We start from the raw sequence: 15,569 nt of genomic DNA on the forward strand, positions 1-15,569 counted from the left end.
CTTATTCTGAACAACACATTTTAATGCCCAGGAAAACAATTCACTGTGACCTCAAAGACCAAATCTGCCAGTGACTTTTGAATAAACCCCAATTATCCGATATTTACACTGGTCTGCCTCTGCAACATAGAATATCGATGGAACTGTCTCACCGCCTGACTAAGCTTTACTTCCATGTGTGTGCGTTTGTGTGTGTGTGTGTGTGTGTGTGTGTGTGTGTGTGTGTGTGTGTGTGTGTGTGTGTGTGCATTAACAGAGCCACAGCATTCCTTGAGACCCTGGAGATGTCACCAGAGACTGAAGCCATGTGGAAGACACTCAGCAAGCTGGCTCTGGAGGCTCACCAGCTGCACATCGCAGAAAGGTCAGCACGACACACACAGTCGCATACACAGTCACACACACACACATACACACACACACTCAGCCTAGCAAGCTTATATTCATGTCTCTGAGCTAATTACGTAGCTCATCAGTCTTCATTGTAGCCGAGACTTATCTTATCTAGACTTATCTAGACAACAAGGGCACTGTGGTCACCTGGATTGGACACACACACACACACACACACACACACACAGCAGAGGACTGTGTCCCTGCCTGACATCCTTCTCTAACTTCTAAGTCTGTTAATCATCAAAGACACTTTTTTTATTTTATATCATAAGCACTATTTCCTCTTTCTCTGCCCTGCCTCCCTCTCTCTCTCCCTCCCTCACTCTCTCTCCCCTCCTTCTCTCTCTCTCTCCCTCCCTCTCTCTCCCCCCTCCCTCTTTCTCTCTCCCTCTCTGTTTTGAGAAACTTTTCAGATTTGAATTCTCTGTCATTAATAATGCATATGCTGTTCGTTAGGCATGGGCTTGATTTGCATAAATCATGAAATCGGGGAAAGAAACGGTTTTGTCTGGAGTGGGTAATGTTAATGAGGGAGTGAAGCAAGACAGAGTCAGACAGAAGGAGTTCTTTTTTTCGTTCTTTTTTTTCTTCAAACTTTTTTTCTTTCATGACTCGTTCATTAATCTGATGCAACTGTTCAGAGAGAGTTGCTAATAAATTGGCCGAATGCTAAGAAGTGCCTTTTCATTTCTCAGCAGCCTCACACTGCAGTGTATCCGAAGGCTAATTAGACAAAAGCTCTAATTTATCTCAGTTCATTAAGTGAAGACATTCTCAGTTTTGGCCGGGCACTGTTACCTTGTAACTTCACTCGGCAGAATGTTTCTCTCTGGGTTTCTTCTCCGTGTTTACCCGCTCGCTCTCTTTTTTGTTTTTCTGTCTCTTTTTTCCTTTTGCAGGTGTTTTGCTGCGCTCGGGGACGTCTCAACTGTGCGATTCCTCCACCAAACGAACCAGATTGCAGACAAAGTTTCACAGGAAATGGTGCGTTTTATGTCAAAACAGACAGACGACACAGTACAGTACAACAGTGCATCTACACGGTGACTGTACTGTATGTACCAGCGGTGCTCTTGAGTGGGGTTTGGTGACTGCCACGGGTGGTTCCATGGGGTCCCTGGAAAAAAATGGGAATTATTTACTCAAACTATAATTCCATCAATAAGCAACACAGTGACATAATGTGCGAGTACTTTGGTCATGGGTTTCATGCAGTTCCTATAGTGAAACATTTAAAAACAAAATTCTTATCAGATGCAGGAACCTGGGAGAAAATCTTATCAAATGATATCTAATTTGTGTCATTTTAGGGAGCCTTGATGCGATACAGTTGGAGAACCACTGGCTTATATAACCAATAAAAGTTGAACTATTTTTTGGGATTAAGTTGATATTTACCAGCATTATTTATGATTTCCAGTATTTGGATATTTCAACAAAGTCATGAATGATTTAATAGTATTTGCTTTAAAGATTTGTGCTTCACATGGTACAAAAAAATAAAACCAGCGTCTTGAGCAAAGAAGACCAAATCTCCATGCTGGAATCAACACAAAAACCAGCTCATCTTTGTTCTGATTGCTTGCTTTACTGAAGGAAATGAGGCTCTTTTCAAATCAAATCTTAAGACACATTGACTGCGCTGTTATTTGCAAGTGAAAAGATGGAATTTGTGTGTCCAGAAATCACCAAATCACCATATGCACGGGTTTCCAATGGTGACGACATCAGTGTTTCGGGCCATGTTCAGACCAGCAGCCCACATACATTTTTTTGGAATATCCAGATTGTATCCAGATTGATTTTAGGAAGTCTGGGCAGAAAAAAAATGACATGAAATGCGTTTTTTTGCTAATCAAATCCATAAACACATTGGGGGGCGGTTTGAAATGCGATCCAAAATCGGATTTCTACAGAGGCGTCTCAGTCTGGATGTTCTAGCCGCACAACACACACAACAATGCCAAACACTGTCACATCAATCTTGATATGCCTATTTGGGCCAGCAGACTGAACAAGGCCTTTGTCTTTTCCATTAATTTATTTATAAATACCCCCAAACTCTCATCAAGACACATTTTACACATCTTATATAAAAATGCACTATTGCAGTTCTTGAAATGTCAAACTAATCAGATTTACTCAATGCATAACTGCGTGTGTTCGGTTTACTGTTCGTATCTGTATTGAGCAGGGAGGAGACGGAACAGCGTTCTTCCAGGTCCAAGCCCACGTGGCCATGTTGGATAAGAACTTCAAACTGGCTGAGATGCACTACATGGAGCAGGTTGGCGACACACCTTTTTACACCTGATATGTAGAATTAATCACTGATGCATTTCAGTTTGGATTAGATAACAAAGTGAACACTCCCAACAGTTGTGGTCTTCAATTTTTTTGCTTGTTTTTTAATTGTAAATTTATTAACCAATTGTGTTTTGTCTACCGAAATAGTTGAACTGATGATTTTTAAATCTATGTAAGGCACTTTGAACTGCTTTCTCTGTATGAAAAGCGCCATATAAATAAATATTGATTTGATGTGATTTGATTTAATTTTAGTGTGCTTGCACCTGTGACTGGTCAGATAGTTTACCTACAAAGTTGCAGGTCAGGAACTCTAAACACTGTGTGTCAGTTTCAAATCTGTTTTATTACTTTCACAAACCAATATTGTAATTGTGATAATCAGATGTTTGTGTATATTTCAGTTTAATTCAATCAGAAACCTTCATTTAAGACTTATATAGATAATTCAGTGTGCTCAGTGTGTAAAAACTGGCAAGCACAGAGCTGTTACAGCAGTCGAAAGCCACCACTTAAAAGCCCAGTTGGGACAAAACAGATGAAAGTAGTTGAGATCGATTTAAACCCAAAATTTCTTGAAAAAGACAATCAATCATGAAGTCGCAATTACTTAAAACCTTAAAACACATACACAGCCGACTGCTGAGTCACTGTTTCGACTGTTGACCATGGGAGTATAATCTTGTGTCTGCAGAATGCCATCGATGAAGCTATAGAGATGTACCAGGAGCTCCACATGTGGGACGACTGCATTGCTGTGGCCGAAGCCAAGGTAATAATGAACAGACTGAACTTATACTGAACAACTCAAATTTCAAACAGCTTTTTTTCCAATGAACCAGTCCAAATCCATAGACATTTAATGTACAATAACATTTTAAACTATAAATAGCAGCAAACTGGAGTGAATATCCAACATTTTGCTCAATAAATGGCTTTAGGATTAGTATATTTCGAAACTAATTGTAAGTTCACCCCTCTCACTCAACCCATCAATGCATCAGGGCCACCCGGAGCTGGACAGCCTGCGTGGGAACTACTACCAGTGGTTAACCGAGACCAGTCAGGACGAGAAGGCCGGTGAGGTGAAAGAGAGCGAAGGAGACTTCCAGGGTGCCATCAACCTCTACCTGAAGGCCGGACTGCCAGCCAAAGCCGCCCGATTGGCCATCAGCCGGCCGGAGATCACCAACAACAGTGACACCGTGAGCCGAATCGCCGCCAGTCTCATCAAGGGAGAGTTTTATGAGCGGGTGAGTGGACTTGTCTTCCTGGCAAATCCTTTGGGGAGTTATGAACTGATCACAGCTGGTACTGCTCACCTATGTGGTTTAATATTCTCCTCCATTTCTCCTTTTCTTGAACTCTTCTCAGACACCTCTTTTCCTAACAGATGCCAGGAGAGGAGGGCTATCAAGAGAGAAAGAAACATTTTTGTTTGTTTATGCAGTTTTAAACTCTGTCTCCCTCCACCTGTCTGTTATTTCTATGTTGCTGTTTGTCTGAGAACTCAATTCTTCCTCCAGAAGCCATCTGTGTTTATGCAACAGGTGGGAAAGAGGCTCTGACAGAGAGAGGTTGTGTTGTCGTCTCCTGATGGTTGTTTTTAGGGTGTTTGAAGGTTGATATAGAGACTGGCGATGTAGAGTCTAGCTTGTGAAAGCCAACAGTTCCTGCTGACATTCAGGAGCTATTGTGTATCTTGCAAAGAGATTGTGTTGTTGTTAAGAGGTTACAATAATGCCACTGGATAAACATTTAAAGCGTCGGGCAAGAAAACTCTCCACTGAAAGTAATTTTAAAGGTCCCATATATATATATATATATATATATATATATATATATATATATATATATATATATATATATATATATATATATATATATATATATATATATATATATATACTGTTTTTCATCAATTTCACACGGCTGTCAGAGGTCCAACAACGCTGTATTCAATGTGCATTGCCCCAAACCCATCTGTGGTCCTGAATTTCAGCTGTCGAAAAGTCGCTCAATGTCCTTGAAAATCCTCCTAGAACACATTGAAAGTATTGATACAGGATGTGTGCTTATAGGAAGGCAACAGGTTGTTTGTTGTAACATCACTCTTTAGGAGGATTAATGGTCCAACCTGTTCCCGAGCAAATCATGACTAACAGTGAGGTGTTAAGTACAGCAGCTGAGGAATTTAAGTTTGAAAACATCAAGGAATAGCTCCAGTTAACAAAAAAATGTGGAAAAAGTGAAGGTTCTGATAGTTTGTTGAAGATGTCTATGTTTTGCAGAGATATGTACTGAAATTAGCATGCTAACCAGCTCGCCCTAGCATGTCCTGTCTCGTACCAGTTGTACGTCCAGAGGCCACAGTCTGATCGCGTAGCTCAGGCATCCAGATGTGGGCGCTGACCGATAAAATGGAAGATGATCACTGTTGAACGTCATCGTATCCTATAGCAAGGAGATTTCCTCTCATTGCAACTAAGGGGCAAGACCAAAACCTTAAAAAAAAAAAACCCACAAAAGTATGTCCACATAGTTTTGGCCATTTAGTTTAGTGTCCCAACATCCCTGACTCAGCAGATTGTACTTTCCTACTGTGTTCATTTGTATTTAATGAATTGATTTTCTCTGTGTCCTCTGACCAGGCAGGAGATCTGTACGAGAAGATCAGAAACAACCAGAGAGCTCTGGAGTGCTACTGTAAAGGAGGGGCCTTCAGGAAAGGTCAATCAATGAAATCTCTATTTCACCGAGCAGTGTGGTTCAGTTCAGTTCAGTTTGTTACACCCTGGTACAATTATTCTTGCATTTCCAATGTGAAAAGTTGTGGGTTGGTACCAAAAGAACTGTTCTGTACTGCCCCAGCACGCTTTTTCTTCTCACCCCACCATGATGTTGTTTTGAATCAAGTAATCTCAGCAACTGTTGGCTCTAGACCCCCTCTTGATAAAATGTATTCACTCTGGTGATCCTCTGACTTTGGATTTAGCGCCACGTTCAGGTCAAAATTCAAATGAGCCTCATACTTTGATTTATTACTAAATACCCGCAAAAGGCAAGACTTTTCACCTTAGCGTTTGCTGTTCTTAATGTTTTTAGTTAATTAGCAATGTTAGCTTTCTAACAAAGGGTTACAGCTAACAGTTACTTTCGTTAGGTATTATTCTGCGGATTATTTTCACTATTAATCATTTGTTTGTCTATAAAATAGCAAGGCTTATATAAAAATGCTCATCACAATTTCCCAAAGTGTCATTTTAAACTCACTTCTTTTGTCCAACCAACAGTCCAAAACCAAAAGACTGTTCATTGACTGACCTAAATGAGAAATAAAAGCAAATCCTTTTACTTAAGAAGCTGGAACCAAAAAAAAAAAAAAGATTTATTAATTATCAAAGTAGTTGGCAAATAATTTCCTTTCTATAGACTAAGCGATTCATTTACTAACACTATCCTCTCTAATGCTAAACTAAGATGGTCAACAGATTGTACCTGCTTGTACATCAGTATGTTAGCATTTTGACGTTAGCATTTCGCTCAAAGCGTTGCACTGTGAGGTTACTGTGTTGCTGTGTGGATGTATATTGTTAAGTTCAGACATACATTTGAGTTCATACAAAGTTTGTCCTTCCTGCTTCCTGTAGCGGTGGAGCTGGCTCGCCTCGCCTTCCCTGCCGAGGTGGTGAAACTGGAGGAGGCCTGGGGAGACTACCTCGTCCAGCAGAAACAGATGGACGCCGCCATCAATCACTTCATAGAAGCAGGGTGAGGAGAGTAGAGCAGTGAAGAGACAAAGATTCGGGCAGATGGAGAGGAGGAAAGATGACACATGAAAAACAATCCAACAGGCATGGCCAACAGTTCTTTAAATCATCACCAGGAACATAATGGAGAGATGAGAAGAGATATCTTTAAACATTATAGTCATTTCCCAAAAATACCAAATGAAGACAGGTGATCAGCGCCCAGATTTTTAGTCTTTTCTGGTTGAAAAAGCCTCTAAAACTGAATTCTGGGAAACCAGCACTGTCCACAGAAACAAAGGTTTTAAAAATATGACTTCCGCTGATGATCTCCTCTGCCAGTAAACTTTGTCCAAAAAGAAAAATATTTGGTTTAACTTCAAGTCCAACCAAAGTTGATATACTTTGAATTTGGCTGTATCTCCATTTTGTCGTTTTGTCAACCAAACACCGTTGAATACTCACATTATTTACATTTCAGAGCTGATGGAGACATGCGACGCTTAAATACAAACATATTGAAACTGTTCTGTTGTCTCTCTCTGCTCCCCTCTTAGCTGTTCACTCAAAGCCATCGAGGCGGCCATCGCGGCTCGTCAGTGGAAGAAAGCCGTCCACATCCTGGATTTACAGGAGGATTCATCCGCAGTGAAATACTACATGAAGATCGCTCAGTACTACGCCTCCGTGCAGGACTTCGAGGTGAGAGAGGAGGGACGAGGATGGAAGGAACTAACTATGGTGGAAAAAAGAAATATTAAGGGAAGGAGAGGCAGTTAGACAGTTAACCTACGACTTCCCTTTGATGAGAGCTTTAAATGACAAACTCTTAATTTGTAAAAACATATCCACATTACCTGAGAAGTACTGTCATCAAAACGGCAAGATTGTTGTGGTAATAATGTTGGTTAAGTTTTGACTACTTGCACTACAAAACAGCTTTGTGGTGCTAAACTAGCTTGCATAAAATTACTCCTTAAATTTTTGTGTTACTAATCCTTTAATTGACTATGTGAGCTGTAAAAGATGCCGAAAGTAATGATTGAATCTGAAACCCTGCAGTTCCAATCAGCTCGACAGAGTGATTTAGTATCTTTAAGCTTATTTTTTTTCGGTTTAGTGACCCTAAACCTTTGTGTTTTGGATTCAGCAGCAGGCAGCTGTTTTCAGAGAAAAAGCTGTAAAAACCCACTGTACACTACCTGCTCAGCACCAAATAACAGAGACACAGTTACCTGGACTAACTGGTGAATATAGTGGAGCATCTGGCAGCTTGAGAGCCAGATATTTCTCTCGGGTGTGGGTGGAGACCAAACATGGAGCCAAAACAGGAGTGAAAGTTGGACTTAAATTTGTCAGGTGGCAAGAGACTTAATTTTATTTAATAAGAATAAGATGAATTATGTTGTGCTCTTTACCTGCTGGATGTGTAAATAGGTCACTGTTTAGTAACATTCTCTACCTTTAAAAAAAGATGTTGTCTGTATCTGCAGTGTTCCAGCCCTCTGACTTTATTTTCCTATTATTTTTGTTGTGTTGAGGATGCTTCTTGACATCAGTGATTCTGTAGAATGAGATTGTCTGTCATTCTCCAAAATGCGCTTACTGCACCGTTGATTGACAACAGCCGGCAAATTTGGCATAGCATGCTTTTGATAGACCCCCAGTGGAATACTTACCTCATGGAAATACTGGATATGCCAGCCTAAATGCTGGTGCGTGTGGCCTTGTGTTTGTGTGAGCACCTGAGGTCAGTTTTGTCCCTGAGCACTGGACAGCGAGACGGAGGCAGCCACGGGGTTAAAGTGACATTTTGCCCCCGGCAGTTTTAATCTGCACATCGCTCAGAGATATATGCAGTCACCTGTACCACGCACAGCCTCATGCGCGTAGTTTCGGTCTCCATGGAGCAGTGTGGGCTGTGCTTGCTCGAGGGAGCTTTGGCAGCGATGACAAATTGGATGGTACTAACAATAGTTGCCAACATACCAGAAATACAGGAGTGTGTTGATGAGGAGAAGAGAAAGAGAAATCTGGTCTAAACACAAAGAGACGAGAACAGGAAGAGAGATGATGATGATGGTGGTGGTGGTGGTGAACGCAGCGTGCTCTGCTTATTCTGATGAGCTCAGCTGAGCCAAACAGCCTCTACAGACTGCCAGCCTCTGAAAATAGCAGGCCATTTCTGTCTGTTTGCTCTATGGGCATATTCACAGAAAGTAATTAAGATAACAAGCTCTTTGCTTTCCAACTTGTGGGAGTCGCAGGAAAGTATAATTCAGTGCAAACTCAAACAATGGAGGAATCTCACACCTGTGGTTGCAATGAAGGAATTATGAGGAAAGGAACAATGAGTAAACATTTTTATAATCGAAGCGGAGGAAGAATCACCACACACATTTGTTTTTTCCTGGAGGACGTACAGGTGCAGATTGATTTATATCTCTTTTTCATACTTACGTGGAAGCCCAGGTTGCTCTGATAGCGGCCTTCAGCTCGTCAGTATTGTTGAGTCTGGTGTCTCTCGTCTTCCTCTTGACAATACCCCGTTGATTATCTTTGGGGTTCAGGTCAGGCGAGTCGAAAGGCCGCAATCGAGCTTTCATAACACCTCAGCAGTGCCACAGGCTGATCGCCTCCAAGCCATGCTGCAATGATGTCTGTAATTTGTGCAAAAAGAGCCCTGACCAAGTATTGAGTGCACAGATGAGCATACTTTTCAGTAGGTTGACATTTCTGTATCATAAATCCTTTTTATTTTGATTTGCCTGAAGTAGCATTTCTAGTATTTTGAGATACTGAATTTTTGGATTTTCATGAGCTGTCAACCGTGATCATCCAAACCCAAACCAAAAAAAGACTTGAAATATTTCACTTTATGTGTAATGAATTTAGAACATAAAAAAGTTTTCAATTAAATCTGGGGGAAAAAATGAGCTTCTCTATTATATTCAGTTTTTTCTAGATGGACCTGTTAGTATTGAGTGAACCACCTTTCTTCCTACTCAGCCCTGTTACACAACTAGCAAGCTAGTTATTTAGCCAATGTGGGAAGTGAAAGAGCACACTGGCCAGGATCTAGGCATCGGCATTCTGGGCACATGCCTTGTGCCTCATTGCCACTAGGGGGCCCAGATAGATGAGAAAAGAACTGCCTCACAATGTCTAACATACTTATTCACATACATGGTCATATTTAAATATTTAAGAATATATAAATGTAAAAGAATTTGCAGAGTAACACTTTATGTCAGTGACAAAAATAAGCATGTTTTCTTACACGGCTTACTTTACATACACAAATATATATCTAACTAAATTAAGGAGTTACCAGGTTGCAATTATGTAATTTTGTTTGCTTACCAAATTTCCAAATGTGCCTATAGGGAGGCGCAGAAATGCTATATTTATATACTTATACGATCTGAACTGTTTTATTTTCAAGCTTATATGCCAGAATAATGTAAATTGTGAGGTTATATAGAGAGAGCTTATGGTGTTCAGGTTGTGTTTTATATTTCCTGAGAGCATGCTGTGTGTATTTTGTGTGTTAATGGCCTGCAGGTGGCAGAGCAACTGTTTGTGAGGGGAGGTCACATCAAAGACGCTATCGACATGTACACTGCAGCAGGGCGCTGGGAGGAGGCTCACAAGGTCAGTACGGAGACAAGCTGCACAATTAAGTATGGAAAAGAAATACACATTTATATGCATTTTTGTGACAGTTTTCATTTAGATGAAACTATTCTGTATAAAATGTGATGTAACTTTTATTCTTTCTTTTTTTTTATTCTTGTATTATTTAACCAGCGTTTATTGTGTTTGCAGTTGGCGGTGAAGTGCATGACAGAGGAGGAAGTGATGGCTCTGTACCTCAGCAGAGCTCAGGAGCTGGAGAGAGATGGCAAATTCAAGGAGGCCGAGAGGTAAACGGAGATCACTTCATTTATAGCAATTTAGCGCCTCAGTGGCTGCTGGAAGCACGGAGATTAGAGAGAGGCAGACTAACATGCCGATGTTGGAGGTTAACTCGCGCCTCGGCTACGGCAAGAAAAATAATAAACACAGTGCTTGGCCGCTGGCAGGTCGTTTCTTTCCATTATGTGATGACTGGCTCACTTTTTAAAAGTCCCCTCTGACTTTTTTTGACACTCAAACACTAAAATGAAAACAAACATGCTAATGGTTGCTTGTGTGTGTGTGTGTGTGTGTGTGTGTGTGCGCAGGTTGTTTTCCACAGTGAAGCAGCCCGACCTCGCCATAACCATGTACAAGAAGAACCGGATGTTTGACGATGTGATTCGCATGGTGGCCAAACATCACCCCGACCTGCTGACGGAGACCCACCTACACCTGGCAAAGGTATACAGCACTACTGTGAGGAGAGGACTGGTGGATAAGGGAGGCTCAAACAACGATCTTGATAGCAGCAGCTGAATTCTTCCCCAAATAAGAATTGATTAGCCTGATAAAAAGACAGAATTGCCATTTAAGTTCCCGTCCTTTATTCAGTCTAACATCGTGGCCATGATAGCTGGTGTCCTCCATCCTGTAGCTGTCAGGACGACCTGTGCAGCTGAGTCAGAGTCAGCAAAGCGTGTAGCCAACTGACCTCTGTCACTGCTTTTCATTGATGTAGCTTGGAACCGAAATGGCTATGAAGGAAGTTGATCTCCTCATTCTTAATCCCACCCGCAAAGCTGATTGGTCAACTGGCTGTCAGCGGGCACAGCAGCAAACCTGTACTGGCGGTCCAGTGTCTGGGATTCAAACTGGGATTCTAGGTTAAAGTTCTGTTGCATTTTAAACTGGGCCTACGGAGGGCAGCCTATAGTGGTCTCAATAACAAGTTGGCAGCAGTTGTAGCGTGGCTAACATTAGCCCAACTCGCTCCATTTTCTCTGTTGGCCTCTGAGGTGGATGTGTCTGGGTATGTAATCTTTTGCTCAATAAGTTACAAATCAATCCACTGTGGCTCACAAGATTTAGGATGGTAATACATATAACTGGCTGATATTTTTTACACTATGAGTAATTATCCGACTAGTTTGCCATTATGCATAGCAATTCAGCATTTAGCCAGGTTAGCTTGCTCACATGATTGCACAGGAAATTTATCATCACTGTTCTTTTTTTGTTGTTGAATTCATTTTTTATTAATTTGATTTGAATGTTTGAAAAAATAAAACAAAACATTCGAAACATTATCAATCAGTAGTTTGGTCACACTATGGTAATACTCAGGACTTCAGAACGGGTCATGGACCATCTGTTTACGACCCAGGGCTTGCTGTATAATCGTCACCATAGAGAGAGTCCTTTATATCTACAGGGGGAGGAGTTCCTCTTCCAGGGAGGTCTAAAGCTTCTACAGTAGCCCAGAATGGACAAACCAAACACTGACTCTAGAGAGGGCCCTTTAAATTCAAAAAAGGGGTGCTCAGTTGTTTGCGATCTGCACCCATGCCGCTAGATGCCGCCAAATCCTACACACTGGACTTTTAAACACATAACATCAGAGATTAGATTTAGATTACCTCTCAGTAGTTTTCCCTGTTCAGTTTTTTGCAAGCATTGCAGAGCTCAGAAAAGATTAGTTGAAAAATGTCAGCAGAACTTTTGTCGGTGTCATTGGCAATAATCAGCCAGCTATGGATGAGCTTTACCATCTAAGAAAAGCTCTCATACACTCAGAGAACACTTCCAGTTCAACCCGATCATGATTATTTCATGAGGGCTACAAGCGAGACTCTTCTCTGAGTGTCTCCGAGTGTTATGAGTGTGTTCGCAGTTCTGTGGTTATCTTGTGAGAATTGCCCAGCAGTGTTTTAAACTCCAACAATAATTAGAAATGTCCCTAATGAAGAATTTGGTCTAAATTCCAAAGTTTCAAAGCTCGGGCTCATGAATTATTTGTGTCCAGTTGCGGTCGCTCTGGGACTATTTTAAGCTTCCGATAGTTGCGGCAAAGAAGATTCAGAAATAAATCTAATAGAGTTTCATCATTAAGTGGTTTTGACTTAATTTTGTCAGCAGTTTTCCTTTTTGCTGTGTCACATGCTGAGAGGAAGTATTGCTGAGGGACAGAAATTCTGCTTTAATCATCTTGTTCTAAAGTTAAACATTCATGTGCTTCAACCCATTTTCAGGCTGATCAGTGCTGGGTCAGGCTGTTTGCCGAGGCTTTGCTGTACCTGATGTGTTTGTCATTTTGAATGTTTCTTGCAGCTGTTGGAGGCCGAATCCAGGTTCTCAGAGGCGGAGTACCACTTCATGGAGGCCGAAGAGTGGAAGGCCGCGGTCCACATGTACAGAGTCAACGATATGTGGGAGGAGGCATACAGGGTAGATACAGTCCCATTTGTGTTGTTGTCTTGTTCGCTGTAAGTCCCATTTGATCTCCAGAATGCATCGAGGTTTGTACTGCAAACATCTGAACTCTAGTTGTTTATCTTAAAACCCCTTAAAGTGCTTCTAAACTCACCTTTTGCTTGTTCAGGAGAAGATGATAACACCCTTGACATGTCAGAGCTACTACTTATTATTACAGCTTAATAAAACAAAATAGCTATGCCACAGTGAGGTTAGATACACAGTTAAATGTCAGCGGCTTAAAAGATCTCAGTGTTGGGTTGAAAGTATGTGGCAGTGGTCACAGTGAAAAAAGAAAATGAGGTGGACTGAAGTCTACAAAACATAAATCCACATACTAATTTAGGCCACAAAAAATAATATAATCACAAAAACACATTGTGGTTTGAATAAAGAAACCCTTTTTCTAGTGAATGTCACAATATGTCCAAATTGTATTTAACTTGTTCTAGACACTTTAGACTGAAAGGAAACAGTCTTTTTTTATGTATTTTCAGCTATATATAACTCTAGTGTAGGCTGGAGTATAAACAAATAATTAATGAGAGTATGTGTAAATCATAGTTAGATTAATGTAAAATACATATTCATAAACACTTAAGACAATAAACTCTTCAAAATATTCATTATAGTGCATTATAAGCCATTTTATCAGACGTTTGAATAACTGCTTGTTTAAGTAAAGAAGAGGGACTTGTAAATTGTTGCAGTTTACAGAGAGATTTGACTTCATGGGCACAGGACTCTGTAAAACCTTGGAACCTGATACATCAACGTTCACGTCACTTTTTGGATCTTATTTTTATTAACCTCATCTTTGCTTTACTCCCAAAATACACCCAAATGAGACCCTACACCTTAATCTCCCTTGGAAGAGAGATGATTTTATTCAGTTTTTACTGCTACTTCCACTTTTACTCCTCGCACTATTGCCCTCGCTGCATTTCCGTGAAAATAATTACCTGACTGTTGACAAATTCCCAAATAAGCCTCATACTGAAAATATGTACAGCTCAGTAGTGTTATACTGACATTTAGATGGACTTGAACATGTCCAACAACAAGAATCTACCCAGATGTTGGATCTTGTTACGACCAGGGCCTTCCCATCTCTTGAGCACCACCATCAACAAAGCATTTTCAGCAGTTTTATTTAGTTTAACAGAGAAACACAGGAGGGCTGGAGGAGCCGGTATTTAAACTGCTGGCTTGGTGGCTGGACCGATCAGCGCCCTGGAAAACACTCCGTTAACCAAACTCACCTGCAACCAATCACACACTCAGGTAACGCAACATAGAGAGATAACAGAGTACATTAAAGCGCGTGCATTTATAAAAATGTTTATATACCCTCTGGGGTCTTAACAGTCTGCATTCTGATATCAGTGTAGTGTATTGTATGTAACTAGCAATATCAGTAATTTTCCAAGGTTTAGAAAAAAATGTAGCCCAGACTGTGCCACTCAGTCAGAGTGTGGGTGTAGACAGCAGAACCACGCCCATCTGAGTGAAATATCGTTTTCACGGAGTCCCTCATCGGAGCAGCATTATTACATCTGTGCGCGTCCCTGTTGATAGTGTTTATTGCTGCTGTTATGTTGAGAGCTCGCTGCAACTTTATAGCTTTGGCTTAATGTCTTTCTCTGGGATTATCTGTGGTGAGGGAGCCGGCTGCAGGACTCCTATAGAGATATATGATTATATGACACATATATTTGTGTGTGTGTGTGTGTGTGTGTGTCTGTGTTTGTCAGGTGGCGAAGAGCCATGGAGGTGCTGGTGCCCAGAAACAGGTGGCCTACCTGTGGGCCAGGAGCCTGGGAGGAGAGGCAGCCGTCAAGCTGCTCAACAAGTTCGGCCTCCTGGAATACGCCATCGAATCCGCGGCGAATAACTTGTGAGCCCCACCGCAGCACGCAGACCCAGCACACACACCGTGATGATTCATCCCTGTTTACTTACGTCACATCGAGCCAAATCTGTCTAAAATCTTGAGGAGAGACACTTTGATACTCATCCGGAGGTTTTATTAGTTCCGCTGCCTGGCAGGGAGCTTCCTAATGATTTGTGTCTTGAGATTCAATAAGTGCGAAGTGCTGTGTAGTTTCAGGGATAAATGCAGCGTACGAGGAGGGCATTGTAGCCGATGTGCGGCCCCCCCCGGAGCGCATTCCTTCACAACACCCACCCGCAGACTTCAATAAGCTCATTCCATCCGCATATCCAAATGAATATTGACCCAACAAGTCGGTTATTGAATTGTAAATCCTGACTTAATTTCTTTTCTCTCTCTTTTTTTTTTAACTCTCCAGCACGTTTGACTTTGCCTTTGATTTGGCTCGTCTCTCGTGTAAGGAAAAGATCCCAGAGATCCACTTCAAACACGCCATATACCTGGAGGACGAGGTGAGTCCGTCGCGGTCCTGCTGCAGACTCAAGCCGGCCTGTATGTCCGTACCGTGACCGTACCTCTGCACTACACGTGTCACCATAAACTTATTATTATTATATTTATTTTAACTGTCGTCTTTTAAACAGTATTCCAGTTCAAACTAAGAACGGGCTTGTAGAAATGTTCATTTTCCCCCCCCAAGCCCTTAGCATAACTTTGATCAATAAAAGGTACATCTAGAGTTAATTAAACTTTAGTTAACAGTTATTTCACTGTTAACAAAGAACTAAATGCTTTATTATTAAATAATTGATTATTGTAAAGTTGCAACTGATATATTAACACTTTGTCAG

The 15,569-nt window shown here is 41.2% G+C and overlaps 1 protein-coding gene across 1 annotated transcript in view; it reads left to right on the top strand.

Moving 5' to 3' along the window:
* Nucleotides 1–15,569, top strand: part of ift172 (intraflagellar transport 172) — a 43,137-nt gene that overhangs the window by 16,607 nt on the left and 10,961 nt on the right. The window contains exons 18-31 of the mRNA XM_037086985.1: nt 257–364; nt 1,296–1,380; nt 2,591–2,683; nt 3,398–3,475; nt 3,708–3,956; nt 5,355–5,433; nt 6,354–6,474; nt 7,010–7,154; nt 10,017–10,106; nt 10,281–10,378; nt 10,679–10,814; nt 12,681–12,797; nt 14,579–14,721; nt 15,137–15,230. Coding sequence (XP_036942880.1) covers nt 257–364; nt 1,296–1,380; nt 2,591–2,683; nt 3,398–3,475; nt 3,708–3,956; nt 5,355–5,433; nt 6,354–6,474; nt 7,010–7,154; nt 10,017–10,106; nt 10,281–10,378; nt 10,679–10,814; nt 12,681–12,797; nt 14,579–14,721; nt 15,137–15,230 — 1,636 coding nt within the window. The remainder of the gene's footprint in view (nt 1–256; nt 365–1,295; nt 1,381–2,590; nt 2,684–3,397; nt 3,476–3,707; nt 3,957–5,354; nt 5,434–6,353; nt 6,475–7,009; nt 7,155–10,016; nt 10,107–10,280; nt 10,379–10,678; nt 10,815–12,680; nt 12,798–14,578; nt 14,722–15,136; nt 15,231–15,569) is intronic.

This window comes from Acanthopagrus latus, chromosome 22 (genome assembly GCF_904848185.1).
Source record: "Acanthopagrus latus isolate v.2019 chromosome 22, fAcaLat1.1, whole genome shotgun sequence".
Classification (NCBI taxonomy): domain Eukaryota; kingdom Metazoa; phylum Chordata; class Actinopteri; order Spariformes; family Sparidae; genus Acanthopagrus; species Acanthopagrus latus.